The sequence below is a fragment of the Pagrus pagrus genome (genome assembly GCF_965226575.1).
Source record: "Pagrus pagrus genome assembly, chromosome: 10".
NCBI classification, from domain to species: domain Eukaryota; kingdom Metazoa; phylum Chordata; class Actinopteri; order Spariformes; family Sparidae; genus Pagrus; species Pagrus pagrus.
In genome coordinates this window covers 30,325,630-30,342,901 of record NC_140194.1, presented here as the reverse complement: position 1 = coordinate 30,342,901, position 17,272 = coordinate 30,325,630, and the positions used below count along the sequence as shown (strand labels likewise).

General features: G+C 43.8%; 1 protein-coding gene across 1 annotated transcript; it reads right to left on the bottom strand.

Moving 5' to 3' along the window:
- Positions 1-7,666: 7,666 nt before the first annotated feature.
- On the bottom strand, positions 7,667-8,935 carry LOC311263242 (piggyBac transposable element-derived protein 4-like; the record flags this gene model as incomplete). Its single annotated transcript, XM_084363164.1, has 1 exon — positions 7,667-8,935. One exon carries the CDS (start codon positions 8,933-8,935, stop codon positions 7,667-7,669), a length of 1,269 nt encoding a protein of 422 aa, XP_084219290.1.
- Positions 8,936-17,272: the final 8,337 nt, after the last annotated feature.

Here is a 17,272-nt window from a genome sequence, read left to right as displayed (position 1 = left end):
CCAGGTTCCTGAGGTGAGAGTATGTCGATGACAGGCGGGGTGGAGGAATGGATGGCCACTGACAGCATGGATGTTCCTGTAACCTTATGGTAGAAAAAAAAAAAAAGTTGAATGTTTTGGGTTGTTGTTTCGGGGTTAGGTCACCATTCTTTAGGAAGGGGGGTGTGACGGCCTCCTGCCGGTAGTGCCTGTTGGATGTCTGTGTTGGTGTGTTTGTCTTTTTTTCCCCTTGTCTTTGTGCGTCTGTCTGTAGGTCGCTGGTGGTTGGTGCTGTGTCACCTGTGTGGGTTTGGCCAGTCCCCAAGTGTAGGCTGTAAGAGTGTAGCGGTCCTCCCTCTTCTTCCTTGTTTTGCTTTACTCCGTCCCAGCGGGAGAGCTGGGCGCAGTTCCGCCGCAGCTCCTCGTGTTTCCTTTGTGTTCATTTGGTTGATTATGTTTTGTTGAGGGGTAGCTGTAGCTCGGTATCACCCCACTTTTCCGAAACCCCGCTGTTCCGAAAACAGACTATCATTCATTGTAATGGCGTGGTTTCTCATTTTTTCTAAAGACCCCGCTATTCCGAAAAGGCTATTGTGGTACCCCTGACCCTTACCCTAACCCTAACCATATTGGGAAGTAATTGGAAGTTGAAAGTCGGATTCGGAACAGCGGTGTGTCGGAGTGGGGTGTGTCGGGATGGAGGGGTTTCGCAATGGAGGTGTTTCGGAACGTCAGGCTGTTCCCCTGTAGCTCAGTGGGTAGAGCAGGTGACCAGCCCGGCTCCCCTGGATGGAACCGAGCCACATGCCGAAGCATCCTTGAGCAAGATACTGAACCCCGAAATTGCTCCTGACGCAGTTGGCACCCTGTGTGGCAGCCTCTGCCGTCAGAAAGGGCCCTGCAATGAACTGGCGACTCGTCCAGGGATATACCCTGGCCTTCACCCATATGACAAACTGGGATTGGCTCCAGTAACTCCCGCAACCCCCTGAAAGGGGGGGATATAGCAGCAACATTTCCGTGACCCTCACGGGGTCTATTTTCGTGTTGTTTTGTTCGAGCACCCTGATTAGCTTAGCCGGCGGGCAAGCAGATCTTGCCACTTTGTTATTTTTTCTTTTTTGTTGGTAATCCTGAGGAGGGGGTGCGCCAAACTTTCATTGTGTTTGTCCTGCCTAGAGCCGGGTTGTGACAATACACACATACATATATACACACATATATATACATATATATATGTGTATATATACATATATACACACACAAACATATATATATATACAGATATATATACACACACACACATATATATAACATTTATCATATACTGAATTTTGGTAATCACCATTTTAACATCTCAGTCACATCTTATTCCATCTATGACTATTTTTAATTTGCTGTCTTTATTTATTTTCAATACAGATCAATAAAAAGATATACCAATTACTTGGTATTAAAAGAAGCCTCTGCTCACCCTATCATCCTCAGACAAATGGACTGGTGGAAAGGATGAATGGGACCATCCAGAGGTATCACTTTGAAATATTAAATAATATATATTTCTTTATTGTCAAACCAAAAAACATTCAAAACGTATTAAGAATTGCTCTGTCATTTGTTCGTTTTTCTAGGGCACTGTCCAAATTGGTACAGGACAGGCCGGATGAGTGGGACAAGCATTTGGTTGCAGTAATGTTTGGCCTGAGGACAAAGCGGCAAATTACTACCAAATTCTCACTTTTCTTTTTTTTTATGTTTGGGAGAGAGGCGAGGTACCCATTTGAAATTCCAGACGAATACAGAGTGAGTTGCACTTTGTACTTTGAATAAACAGACACACTTTGAAATAGTCATAATGTAATAATAATGTCCTTATAGTCATAATGTAACATTAGAATCATATATGTATTAGTGTTTTAATTTAATTGTGATATAATTTCAAAGGTGGACAGCAGTGTTGAAGAGAACCTATCTGTTGAGGAGGTAACAGAGGACGTCCTCAAATTAGACAATGCTCTCCAGAGGGCAATTACAAACATCACGGCCAAACCTCACAAAAAAAAGGCGCAAAACCTGCTCCGGACTTTCAGGTGGGAATGAAGGTTCTGAGGCTGAATGTTCGGAGCCAACAGAAGAGAGGGGGTAAATTGTACCCCACTTACCTTGGGCCCTATACCATTTTGGCCATAGTCGGGAAGAGTGTGGACCTTCTAGATGGCTAAGGACTGGTGGTTCCTAAAATCAATAAAGACCACTTGGTTGTCTATTCGCACGAACAGCCAAGGGTGGGTGGGTGTTTAGGTAGGTAGGTATAAAATAAATGTATTTTGTGCCAAAACTTATGAATTTAAGTAATTCCTACAAAGTGGTATTTCTATGGTCACAAGGTAGAAACATTGTTTTAACCAAGACATTCAACAAGGTCTTGTCTTTGAAATGTTGATAGTGCAGTGATTTAAAGTCATTTTGAGGCAGAAAATGTAAGGAAGTAGCTGCGACCACTTTTTGGCAAGTGGAAATGTAAATTTTATGGGTTGTGTTACTCATTTACAGGTATTTCAACAAATAAAGGGAACTGGGTGAGGTGGTAATCAGTCACATCAGAATCAGATCAGAATAGTGTTTGTTGCTTCCTTAAAGCTATGGTCTACGATTTGAAAGATTTGTCATTATTATTAACATTATTTAGATGGTGGTTATGGCCCAATAGTACGACCTACACAATGAGAAGAGTAAAAGGAACCAAATAAATCCATTCTCTCTAGCGCCTGTAAAACTGAAAAGAATTTTAATTGGATCAATTTTCCCATCCAATCCCCTCGCTCACTCTCCTGCTCCTGCTCACGTCTGGTCCCGACCCACTTCCGCATTTGAAACTACAAGCTGACAAGACGTTTGTTTTGCCCTGAGCAGTTCAGCTGTCTCTGCTTGCCCCACTGACAAAGAGTCAAAGAAAGAAAGTCTGTCACTGAAAAGACACAAAGCGGAGATGTGAAACAAAGAGGTCTCAAACCTGAATAAACATCGGGTCATCATTTGAATGGTGGCGAAAGGTCCGTGAAGATAGGGACCCGAGGCTGATACAGCAGAGTTTCTGTTGAACAGGTAATCTTTCGTCTTTATTGTGGATGTTGTGACACAAATCATGCCGATGCTGGCTTATGACTGTGAAAGCTGCTGTTAGATTGTTTCTGTGTTATTAGACGGTGTCTGTCTCTGCAGTATTGTCAACACTTGTTTACTTGTTCGAGGGAGACGTTAGCCTCTATGCTAGCATTGTAAGCTAACAACAAGCTAACATTGCTATCACGTTTACACCAAATCAGCCTATTTATTTGCTCGTGGCAGCTAAATGAAGCAGCAAATAATGCAAGTAAGATGAATGAAGGGATGAATGCAACCCCAACCTGCAGCGAAGGGTTTTCGGATTTATTTCCGGATTTTTATTTTATTTGTCCGAATTTATTTCTCCATAACAACCTCTCGCGCGGTCACTACTCAACTGTTTTGCTAACCCTCCTCCCGGTCTTGTCCATTTGTTTTCAACGAAGCCTTTGCTAAATCAATATGATGGATTATCATTTAGGTGTTACGATGTGTGTATTTGTGTCTTATCGATCATAAACAAGAGATTACGGTTTACGGCACGTTTGTGTCGCGGTCGCGGTGATACTCAGACAACAGCTGGGACACAGCTGGTCCGAGGCTCATGTAGGTTGTTTTCAGCCACAATGTGGAAGCGATCGTTATGATTAAAGCTGACAGCAGCATCTGTTAGTCTCTTGGCCCTCAATAACTTTTAGAAGTGGCTAACTTAGCTGTTGATAAATAGCAACTTATTACCTAGCTGTAACGTAACATAGCTGTAACATCCTAATGACGTTACGGTAGCTTGGCTGTGGAGCTTAGCTGTGGACATTGTAAAGACTTACAAGATTTACGTGAGTTTCAACGTGCATTGTAATAACTTTACCTGTGAATCCGACATCGTTACTCCGCATTCAAAGCTGGCGCTATATTTTTCTGCCAGTCAGCTGTTGCTCTTGTTGCAGGAGGGGGTGTGTCGCGGGAGACTCCGAGGGGAGAGCGATACAAGCTCGGAGGGGAGGGGTTAAGGAGCACAGAGGGGAGGGGTGTGTGTGTGGGGGGGATGCTTTTTCAAATCTTTCTCAGATCGTAGACCAGAGCTTTAATTATTACTTTACAGTCACAAGGAATTTGACTTGGTGAGGTTGTTGCAACGATTACAAAACAATGAAATTGAATTAAGTTAAGTAAAAAGTAATTACCAAAAAAATGTAAAATAAAATTAAGAAAGAGAGAAAAAAAGTTACATATATATACACACATGGGGGGATCATTAAGGAGTCTGCCTCTTGCCTGAGGGGAGGGATTTAAACAGTCCGTGTCCGGGATGAGATGGGTCAGCCACAATCTTACCCGCCCACCTCAGGACCCTGGAGGTGTATAGGTCCTGAAGAGACGGCAGACTTCAGCCGATCAAACTCTCTGCAGAGCAGATGATACGCTGCAGCCTGCTCTTGTCCTTAGCAGTGGTTTCAGTGTACCAGACGGTGATGGAGCAGCAGAGGATGGACTCAATGATGACTCATCAATGATGACTCATGCCCATCAGAGACAAGTCCAGTGAGGCTGGTGTCGTCTTCAAGAGCCTAACAGGAGGAGATAACAGGATCATTTTCTCGAGATCTCAAGATAACAAAACTTTGTTTTCCCGAAATAACGATAAAATTAATTTGAGATATCGAGATAATAACTGATTGCCTGAGATTTCCATCACACACAAGTGGCATGGTATGCTGACCGATGGGTTTCTTGAACACTACTGTAGGTAAGTCTATTTCTCTGTTTGTTTTGTGCGTTTATGCTTTCTATACTAAATTACTTTTTGACAAAAGGATGAATGAATGTCACAACAGCTGTTTGCCAGCTCACTTGATGGCTGCGCGACTAGTTTCACCTCGGTCTAGATGGCTCGCTAGCGATGTCCGGACCTCACCAGTTATTCTGCATACAATCGGCGTTCACATTACCGGCTACAAAGCTACAAGCTACAGCTGGCAATGTGAAGCTACGCTTCTGATGCCCAACACAGCAAGACGCGCGCTATCAAAAAAGTTGAGCTGGTCTCAACTTTTTTCAGTGACGCGGCGAGGCGTCAATCTGGTTTAACTCGCGTTTCTGTGCTATTTACATTTACCTTGACGCAAACAAAATATATGCAGCTTGGCAGAGGGTAGCGGTTATTGCAGCAGTAACTACCAGGTATGTAACATACATTTTTAAACGCACAATGGCTCGTTGTGTGTGTTATTTAGCTATCTGACGCTATGCTAGCTACTGTTAGCTTCTGTGACGACATACCCACTGAACGAGCACTCATTCACGGCAACTTGGCCACGCTTGGTTGTTTTGAAGCTTTTGAAGGCGGTGTACAGGTAATGTGAACACCCCGCGTGCGTAGTCACTCAATTTGTTAAGAAACTGGACACAAGTAGCCACCACGTCGGCCACCCACGTTTAGCTTTTCAAGGGATACTATTTGTGTTGTGTATCGATACCTGACGTTACGTTGCCAAGCTAGCTATACGCCCTCATTTAGTTAATGTAACGTTGGGTTATGTTACTTTGGTAAGAAAATAAGCACCACGAAAAGTATCTTTTTTGTGAGCCTCCCAATGCTAACACCTCTTTCATTCATTCAGCTGCACCAAAATGGACGGCACTTTCCTTGCTGCCATGAGGGACAGAGGGATATCTGACGCAAACCTTGAGGACATGTCACTGGATAAGGTAACGTTAAATCACATCCGAACAACCCTTCCCAACAAGCTATCATGACATGGGACCAATGGATACCTTAGGTCGTCTAGTTTAATGCGATATTGGTGATTATTTTGTTGTTAAAAAATAATCTATGTAGCTGATGTTACTGCAAGAGAAATATTAATAGATGAGAAATGTTTTTACTTACCTGATCAAGGTGTGAAATGAGTAAGGCTGATGACAAAGGGGAAATTACCTGCTTTGACAAGGGAATATTTGCTGTCCTGGTAAATTTGTTGTTTTGTTGTTTACTTTGTATAAAGTGCAGTGAGCTAGTTTCTTTTTCACTGTTCAGCTATTATCTACAAGATGGCCACAAGTCCTGAAGCTCATGGCAAAACCCATTTTGTACGGTTTAGCAGTTAATTGAAGAAAACATGTAAAAATTTGATTGTATGCCCTACATCAATAAGGATATTGTCGTTATAAAAAGAGAGACATATTTCTGTTTTTGTTTTGTTTCCCTTTTCTCACGTAGCTAAACTAAATCCTGCTAACCGCTGACAACCCACATTGCCCCAATGTATTTCTCATTATGGTTTGATTCTCTTTAGACATAAGTGATGAAACTGTTATTGAAATGTGACATGGGCTGTATTCAAAAACCATAAGCCAAAAGCCATACTGCTAGTACGTACTGATTTGGCCAAAATGTAGTGTGTAGTATGCAGTATGCAACCAAAAGCAAAATCTGCAGTATGCGAAAAGTTCCCGGATGTCGTACTGATTCGAAGAAATATTTCCAGTATGCATCCGACCAGTCTACTCTGCCTACTGTTTCCCACAATGCAATGCACTGGATAAAAACAAGTAATGGCCGAGCAAGGGAGCGTTCCCGAGGAGTAAAAATGGAAGTACCACATTTAAATTTTCTCCTTCTTAATTTGGTGTACGTGATACTCTTACATAATTCATCTTGTCGTGCTCCTCTGTTAGATTTTAGAATTATAATACCAGTACGTTGGATTAACTTGTTGTTGAAGTAACTACTAGGGATGAGCGAGTACATCTGTATCTGTATCTGTATCTGTTAACCCTATGAATTATCTGTATCTGTATCTGTACTTGAAGTGGGCGGGGCCTAACCCGGAAGTGGGCGGGATTTAACCAGGAAGTGGGTCCGGTTGTCTTGAAATGAGCGAGGCTTTAACCGGTATGTTATTTTAAGGATGCAATTGATATGGGTTGATCAGAAATTGTTATTTATTGCTGATTAGAAAACTATTTACAGGACAGCATCAGCATTGAGCTTCAGATCAATGGTTTTGATCACGATAGCAAACAAACTATTTACAGAACAAGTTTTGCAACAATGAATACGACACATGCGGTTGCAATTATCAAGTAAAATGTAATTAACAAGAGTTTTCATACTCAACAATAACTTTCTTCTTTTAACCCTCTGGAGTCAAGGGCATAATTGGCCGTTTTTGACTACTTTTCATTTTACCTTTATATTTCACCTTAAAAACTGTTTACCTTGCCTTGTTTGGTGTCATTTTTTTCAGCACAACCTCACCTGTGTGGATTTACAGTTATTTTTCAATTTTGACATACTATACTAACACAGCGGACCTAAAATCACACAGAAAACATAAAATCCGAGTAGAAAAAAGTTATATTTTTTATTGTGAAAACCACAAATATGTTTAACCAACCATTTTTATAACTTATAATGCAAATATAAATTGTGAAATTCAAAACCTTTGTACAATTTTAACACACAACATACTAATTTACCACTATTTACATTAAAATGCAGGCAATGCCTCAGGCGTTTTTTGTACAACTATTTACAAAACACAAATGGCACTCACAAAACTCACAAATGGCACACAAATTATTTGTGCCACTCAAAAAAACAGTTCCTGTCCACCACAACACAGAGGGGCACATCACAGGCCTGACACTTCCAGGGTGTGTCACTCCTCCTGTTGTCCACCTGAAGGCAGCGCTTGCACTTCAGTCTGCCTTTGGTGGCTTTATGGCCAGCGTCTGTGTCTGTGGTGATGGGCACAGGAATGTGATCGGCCCTCCTGCTCTGGGGAACACCTGCCCTGTCCATGCCACAAAGCTGAGACACCAGCTCCACCATGAAGTCCTTGTGTGTCATGGGCTGCACCTGCTTGGCATTGCTCATCTCACGGTGCAGGATGAAGGCATTTGTTGTTGCAATGTCCAGGAAGTGCAGCAACACGGTCCGGTACCAGCGAGCAGTTTTTCTGTGGGTTGAGTAGTACTGGATGAGCTGGTCTGACAGGTCGACCCCACCCATGCTCTTGTTGTAGGCCATGATTGGTGTGGGATAGGGGATGTCTCTCACAGCCCAGCGTCCATCTCCATCCTTCACTCTTCTCTGCACTGTCTCACCTGAAAATGCAGGATGGATGGTGGAGCACACAGACACCTCCCGTGTATCCATCCACTTCACAAACACCAGTGGCCCCTCTCTGATCCATCTCACTGATCCTCTTCCACATTTTTTGGTGAGAGCATTTGCCCTCCCTCTGGGGCATCCTCTTCTGTTCTCCCTGTAGGTGCCACATGCTCCAAACTTCATGCTGGCCAGGTCCATGAACAGTTTGGGGCTGATGTAGAAATTGTCCATGTAGATATGGTACCCAGTACCAAGACAGGATGGCTGAATGAGGTCCATGACTACATCATAAGACTGCCCATGCTCACTTGCAGTTACAGCCTTCCCAGTGTAAATGCTGAACCTGATGGTGTAGCCACTGCTCGACTCAGCCAATACAAAAAGTTTTATCCCCCATTTAGTTGGCTTATCTTTCATGTACTGTGTCATGCCGGTCTTTGCCTTAGTTGCCACCATTCTTTCATCCACTGACAGCTCCCTCCTCGGGTGGTAATAAGACTGGCAGGCAAGGAGGATGTCATCATACAGAGGCCTGACTCTGAACAGTTTGTCATGGCCTGGTGTCCCCTTCTTCCTGTCGTTCTCTGCATCCTCCTCAGGATCACTGAGGTGGATGTTCCAGAATATGGACCTGAACCTGTCTCTGGTCATCACTTTGGCTGGAAGTGGCACAGACAAAATGTGATTCTGTCTCCAGTAGTCCTGGAGACTCGGCAGCGACACCAATGACATGTATATCAGGTTCAAAACGCCATTCTAGTTCTCTGCTCAGATTGGCTGCCAGTTTCCTTGCTGCTGTACCTAACATTTCCCTGGACTCAGCTGGAACATCTTGGCCCAGCCCCACTGTGGCATCCTGATCATCATCACCAGCCATGAACTGATCAGATTCATCCAGCATTCACCAGCTGCAAGACCTCCCACATGCAGTGATCTGATGATGGAGCACAGGCCATGCAGGAGGGGGATGACCTCAGAGAGGGAGGCGCTGTGTTTTGAGATCGCCCGTGTGACCTCCTCAAAAGGACTAAGAACAGTGAGCATGTCTAACCTCCACTCATTTGGATAGATGATTGTTGGAGCTCTACCCATGTTAGACTCCTGAGTCATAATCTGCACAGCCCTGCGCTGCTCCACCAGCCGCTGGAGCATGTAGAACGTATAGTTCCACCTTGTTTTTATATCTGTTATGAGCGTGTGCTGGGGGAGGTTCAGCTGTGTTTGCAGCTCATGTAGTCTGTTGCTGGCTTTGCTTGAGCGATGAACATGGCCAGATATGCTCCTGGCTTTGGAGAGAAGAGATGTCACAACTCTGTCCTTCTCCAGTGCTTTGATCACCACCAAGTGAAGTGTATGGGACAGGCAACGGATGTGCCCATATTCAGTCAAAGCTTTTACCATGTTGGCTGCATTATCTGAAACAACAAACTGTATTGTGACAGACTGACCAACAGACTCTTCCCACTCTCTCATCTTTTCCTTAAGGCAGCACAGAATGTTGTTTGATGTGTGCTCAATGTCCAGCACACTGACATTTAGCAGCCCTGCTTTCCTCTGTACTGAAGCTTCCCCTACACGTTCACACCAGTGCCCAGTAAGACAGAGATATGCATGTGCGTTGTGATTGCTGGTCCAGAGATCTGTAGTGAGGTTGATGACACCTCCTTCAGCTGCCTTAAGTGACTGGACCAGCTCCCCTCTCATTGCCTCCTACAGCTCAGGCACTACAGTTCGACTGAAATAGTGCCTCGATGGGAACTTATACCTGGGCTCTAGAAAGCCGACAAGTGTCTTGAAGCCTCTCCTCTCCACCACAGAGAAAGGTTCAAGATCAGTGCAGATCATTTTACCAGTCATGTCTGTAATTTGTTTTGACCGGGGATGGTTTGCTGAGAATGGCTGCTTTGCTGTAAATGCAGTGAGTATTGGTGAAGAGGAAGATGAATGTGAGCCCTTAGCAGCACCCAGCTGAACACCAGTGACCCGAGAAGGAAGAGGAGAGGAGGAGGAGGTGGCTGATACAGTGGGCTTTCTCATGTGATGGACATATAGCAGATGGTTATGTAGAGATGTTGTGTTGTAATGTTTTGCATCTCTACCTCTGCTTAGCTTGGACTTGCAAAGCTTACAAATGGCTTTGGAGGGATCATTTTCAGAAACAGTGAAAGAGTCCCATACTGTAGAAGTCCTCTTGGTCTTTGGTGGAGGAGGACCTCCCTCACCAGATGCAATATTGGTCTCAGTGGGGGAAAGGTGGGTGCTACTGCCACTGTTTTCATTGTCACTGATTTGACCCTCACTGTCCTGCAAGGTTAAGGAAACTCTGACTGGTGGTTCAGTGTCAGCTGAAGTACTCTCTGTATCACTCATTATTCTGTATCACTGATCATGAGAGAGGGAGGGGGGGGGGGGGGGGTGCGTGTGTGTAGCTTAATATTATTTATACCACTACTAGCTTTATTTTATTTTTTATCCAATACAGCAAGAAAGTGTCAGACACAAAAAACAGAGCCAGCTGACGGTTTAAAGAAAGAAAAAAAACTCCCGACGATCGGCAGAGAGAGAGAGAGAGAGAGAGAGAGAGAGAGAGTGTGTGTGTGTGTGTGTATGCTAGCTTAATTTGCAGTATTTATACCACTACTAGCTTTATTTTTTTCACGAAATACAGCAAGAAAGTGTCGGACACCGTGCGTGAAGTCAAAAAACAGTTAGAGCCAGCTGACGGTTTAAAAAAAAACAAAAAAACTCCGACGACCGGCGGAGAGAGGGAGAGAGAGTATGTGTGTGTACGTGTGTGTGTGTAGCTTGATTTCCATTATTTATACCACTACTAGCTTTATTTTTTTCACGAAATACAGCAAGAAAGTGTCGGACACCGTGCGTGAAGTAAAAAAAAAAAAAACTGGTTAGAGCCAGGCAGCCAGATGACGGTTAGAAAAAGAAAAAGAAAAAAAATCTCCGACAGGCAGAGACGCAACGTGAGTCGGCACCACGTCTGGACGAACCCACGTTTACCAGAACTCTACTGGTTCATAAGTAAGTACCAACCTAAGTTATAACAACCTGAAGCTGAAGGAACCCTAAACATTAACGGAAAACGACCCGCGAACCTGAGTGACTGAGGGAGAGACAGAGAGCTGTTCTGTGTGTGAGTGAGCAGAGCGGACACAACAACACATCTGCATGTGTGCAGGGGGAGGGGCGCTGTAGCTTATCACAGAACGCAGACACAGTCAGCTCCCCAATGAGGATTTTCATTCAATCCGAGCACAGATATTGACTCGTATAACTCGTATAATACTCGCACTCGGCAAAAGTGCTTTATCCGTACCGGATACTCGTTTCAGCCGAGTATCCGGCTCAACTCTAGTAACTACGTTTATTTTATTTTTTTTCAGAGAGTTCATCAGAGTGAATGCCTTGGTGGGGAAGGTGGAGCCCGCCAAGGTAAAAAGAAAATGGGAGAACTTGAAACAAAAATACAAGGTATGTTATCAAGCTGGCAAAGTGGCCTCCACACGTTCTGTTAGACCTTCTGCAATGCAGTCACTTGTCAACATAGAGGTACACGACATGTTAAATTAGAAAATATAAAAGATAAATGAGGTTGTAAACATGTTTAAGATGCTTCAAGTGTGTGTGTGTGTGTGTGTGTGTATGTATTGTGTTGTGTAGGAGTTGAAAGCTCCCAAGACGGAGTAAGTACAGAGGGAGGAGAGGCCACTGCCGCATCCTGGAAGTGGTTCAATTTAATGGATGAGTTTTTAGGCCGGAGCCGGAGGCCCAGCATTGTGCCTCCGGTCTGAATTGACTCATCCAGTCAGGATGTGGTAGTGGCCTCTCCTCCCTCTGGGGAAGCCACCTCAGAGCCACCAGTGGCCAAGAGAAAGAGGGGGCCCAAGTGGCTTCAACTGGTCTCCCAGATTGCAGAGAAGGATGAGGAGAGGGAGAGGATGTACATAGAGAGAGAAGAGAAGAGGGAGAGAGAGCAGCTGGAAAGAGAGGAGAGGAAGGAGAGAGAGCAGGTGGAGAGAGAAGAGAAGAGGGAGAGAGAATGGAGAGAGTGGACTGAGCGGAGAGGGAAAGAACATGCAGAAAGGGAGGAGAGAAGGAAAAAGTCCCTGATGTTGATGTTGGAGAGGGTTTTTCAAAAATAAATTGCATTTGTCAGATTATATTTGTTTCTAGTGGTTCACTGGTGTTCAAATTATGTCATCCCAGAAAACATATTCATATAACAGTATGACATCTTGCATAAATGTTATTGTATGTTATATTTTGTATCACAATTAGGGATGTCACGATTACAGTTTTCCTTAGTACGATTATTGTCAGAGAATTTATCACGATATTATGATAATCACGATTATTATGCGTTGATTGATTTCACAACTCTATTCATATGTAAAATCACATGAACACTCCTTGAAGGTCTTAAAGTTTCCTTTATTTCTATCCTTTGATGCCAACATAACAAAAATATATAGCAACAAAGTAACCAAACGAGAGCTTTGTTTGGGCTGTAATGACTTATGTTGACTGTCAAAATATAATTATATTACTAATTATATGACCCAATATTGTATTTGTATATTTAAGTATCTATTTATATAGGACCAATCATTAATCCCCCAGGAGAATTGTTTAAATTATTTAAGTCAACAATTGTCATCTATACCAGATGTTTAAGTTTAATTTTAATCGTTTTAATCATTTGTCTAATTTTATGTGGCCACATATAAAACTTATCTATTATTTTGGTTAATTTATTTTATGCTTAAATTACAATGACATAAACAAATTAGTAAAACATGAAACAGACTGGAAGCACAAGCCCAACGTTTACGCACAGATTGGAGAAAGCAAAAGGAGGTAATGCTAAATGTTCACTGACTGAGTGAGGACCTTGACTATAATGGCGTTTTCTTCTACAGGTCACTGCACACTGACACTGAGACTGATGACAACCTGGACCTTATTTCTAGCAAAATATATGATCATTTACTCACCCAGATAACTTTGGTGTCATTTGGCGTCGTTCGGACGAAATGAGATCCAGTGGAGCGCCGCGTATATCCATATAATGCGAGTGATTCGGGCACCGAAGCGCAGCCTCTATGAGCATTATCTGCCGCGAAACTAGTTCATTTCACCAATATTTTGTCATGATACGCTAGTGCTATTCCCCTCCGAGTCCGGGCTTGTCTGTTATCAACATCCGGGGTCTGTAGGTTGACCCACTACCTCTGACCTAGAAGATGTCATCTCTGAGCTGCGCGCGCACCCGCGACAGCCGGCTTGTTTACCTGTAGCTGCTACTGCTAGTTTGACCTGCTAGTTTTTCCTGTATCCAAAATATTCCGACACAGCTGACGTAACACGTTTGGTCGGGGGGAATAATTTCTGCCATTCTCCCCACAGGCACGCCTCTCTTCTGCAACTTGCAGGGACCAAAACAAAGCAACACACGCGGGCGCGGCAACGCGTGGGTGTTGCCCTTAACTATGGTTCCGGCATAATATTTTCTGACGGTATTCAGGAAACGTTACGGTCAATTAATCGTAGCGCTTAATACCGCAATTAATTGTGAAATCGAGTAATCGTGACATCCCTAATCACAATGAAGGTGGATGAGGCACATTGTTAAAAAAAAATAAAAAGATTTTGGGAGAACATGCATGACATTAATTGCCTAGTTGCTAATACTGTTTTGAGAATGGTTTCTAGTACCCTCAGGTACATTTCCAAAAATTCCTTAACTTACAGTTAGTGACAAAAACATCCTGGTGAGGCAGTGCCATTCTATTTGTATAGTAAATTTTTTTTTACAGTTTGTCTTCACAGGGCTTCACATAGCATCATAGACAAGTAATAGTTCAATAAATAAAAACTAGGGCCCGACCGATGTGGATTTTTTGGGGCCGATGCCGATACCGATTATTAGGGGGAAAAAAATCCGATAACCAAGTTTTAAAATTTTATTTAAGTAATATATCTACATATTTACTTTTTTTTTTTTTTTTACAAATGGCTGCTTTTGAGCCTTTCAGACACTTCTACAAAGAATTAAAGGCAGAAAAATAATTTCAAATCCTTTTTATTGCTGTGTCAAGCAGCATATTAATAATATGGCTTACACTACACCCCTGGCTATTTATTTTAACTGTAATAAAGATGATAAACTAATTCTTCTCTGCTTATTATTCAGACTGTAGCGGGTGTGAGTGTGAGTCTGATTTGGCAACCTCCCACACTCACACACTCGTCATCCTCTAAAATAAATAGCCTAAATAAAAATAAAAAAACCTAACTCACGTACATCATAACGTTTAAAAAAAAAAAAAAAATCAGGAACACTCGATATACTGTAGGCTACTGCTCTTCACGTCGACAGGAAGACCGACTGATCATCTCAGTAATATACCACGAATTTATCATGAATCAAACTCGGACCAGAAAAGCGTTTTCAACTACTCGCCCCCCCCTCCCTCCCCTCCACCGGTCGGTGCCTCCCCTCCACCGGTCGGTGCCTCCCCGTCTTAACTCACGTTACTCATTTTGCTGTGGTCTTATCTGGAGACATGCAGCTGCCTCAGTGAGAGAAGTAGCTAGTCGATTACGTAATGTATACTGTTGTGTTTATTCTACCGTTACTGGCACTAGAGGCTGGAATCGGGTCGGGTACCCGCCCGGGGCGGGCAGCCCGCCCGGGTAGCGGGCCGGGCCGAGTTTTTAATGAATTAATTTGGGCTCGGGTCGGGTCGGGCTGCACGACGGACTGTGATGAGATAAATATTGACGTTGTGTTACGCCCGCTTCTCATTTCAAATAACGGAGAGGGAGAGAGAGAGAAGAGAGAGTGAGAGAGAGAGTGGGTGTGGGGGTGTGAATGTGACGTGTGGGTGGGGGTGGCACAGATAGAACATATAAATATCATAATAAAGTGATAGCCTACGTTATCAAAGCGCGACACAAAACAAATTCGCACCGCGGGAGCCACCAACTAGCTTAATTACAAGTGGCAGCAGCCATGTCGAATGCTTCCACAATCAGGGAGAGATTAGCTACAGGTGAGCTAATTACGGTGCCAAATACCCGACGTGGAACTAATGCTGAGTTATGGGAGCACTATGACCTGGTGTTTGATCCTCAGATCAAAGAAATGACTGGCTTTGTGCAGTGCCGTAAGTGTCACAGTGTCTTATCCTATCACAGTAAGGGCACGGGGACCAACAGCCTTCGCCGTCACCTTGAAGGGGGAGGATGCAATCGTTTTGGGGCTGGAAGTGGGAGACAGCTGCAACTAACTAGTTTCACCGTCTCAAGTTCACCTAAAGTTCCAGCTTCAGCAAAATGTCAAGTCACAAAGAAAACAGTCAAGTTCTGCTGCCGTGATGTGGTGCCCTTCGCGACCATTGAGGGGGAGGGATTTTTGGAGCTTTCTCAGGAGCTCATCAATGTTGGGGCGACCTACGGCCGAGTTAAAGTTGAAGATGTGCTACCTGATGTTACCACTGTCTCCAAGAATACAGCCACAGAGACGGAAAATGACAGGAAAGTGCTTGTTAAGGAGATATCAGATATCATCTCTACTGGTGTAAATGTCTCCATGACCACTGATATGTGGAGTGACTCTTTCCGACAGGCCAGCTACACCTCTGTTACCTGTCATTATGTGACAGCGGATTTTCAGCTCAAGAGTCGTGTCCTTGTCACAGCCAAGTTCCCTCTCGAAGAAGCCAAAAGTGGCGAAAATATCAGAAGAGAGCTTAAACGACTACTGATATCTGTGCTGGGATTTGATGCCGGTGTCTTCAACAAGGTGATGTGGGTTACAGACCAGGGTGCGAACATTTTGAAAGCACTCGAGCCATATCCCCACATGTCCTGCATCGATCACACCATTAACACTGCTCTCAAACATGCACTAGATATAGAAGAGCTAAAACAGGAAGCCCCTGAAGTCGGAGAGACTATAGTGGCAGCCAAGGCCCTCGTAAAATATGCGAAGAAGTCAGGAATCAACAGCACACTGTCTACTACTGCTAAACAGATGGCTGACACCAGATTCAGTAGCGTTTTTCTGACCTTACAATCTGTCAATGCAGTGTATGGAGAGCTCGCTGATAAGCTGGCCAGTCGCGACGAGAGCCACCGCATGGATAATGTATCACCTGAAATCCTCTCTTTCCTTGTTGATTTCCTCCGTCCGTTCTATGAAGCCTAGAAGGAGCTTGAGGGTGATAAATATGCTACAATACAGCTGGTCCTGATCTGGTATGAGAAACTTACACGTCACTGCGAGCCTGACCTGTCTGACACCCCACAACAAGCCACCATCAGAAGAAGGCACCTGGAATGGCTGGAGAGGAAAATAGAGATAACACCACTCCACAAGTTGGCCTTGTTTCTCTGGCCAAAATTCAGCCAACTACGCATGATGAACACAGGTCAGTTTATTGCCATATGATTACGACCCATTATTTTATTTGATCCAAAAATGAGTGCCATATTTGGGCTATTAATTTTAATGTACTGTAAGCCTATACTATACATGTCTCCTGTCCTGTCCATAATTATGATCATCAATCATTAATAATATTAATAACATAAATTTCCAATTCTCTCTCTGCAGCGGACAGAGAGAGAGTCCACAGAGAAGCCAGGTTGCGGATGGCTCACTTCCCAGGCAGGCCTACATCTCCAGAAGAAGATGGACCACCCCGTGCCAAGAAAAGAGCCGCGCCGTGCGCGCTGGAGTTGGAGTGGGAAAACTCACAAGAAACAGCCACTGAGGATGAATTAGAGAGATATATCAGTGTGGTAGACACCATGGACAAAGACAGAGATGTTCTTGGATGGTGGAAGGCACACAAGGATTCATTTCCCAAACTATCAATGCTTGTCCGCTCCGTGTACTGTACGCCAGCAAGCAGCAGCAGTTCCGAGCGAAATTTCTCTGTAGCCGGCCGCGCGGTAACCAAGCGCAGGAACGCGCTCAAGGGATCTACAGTAGATGGGATCTTATTCCTTCACGACACATATAAAAATAAGTAAGAAAAAGTAAGA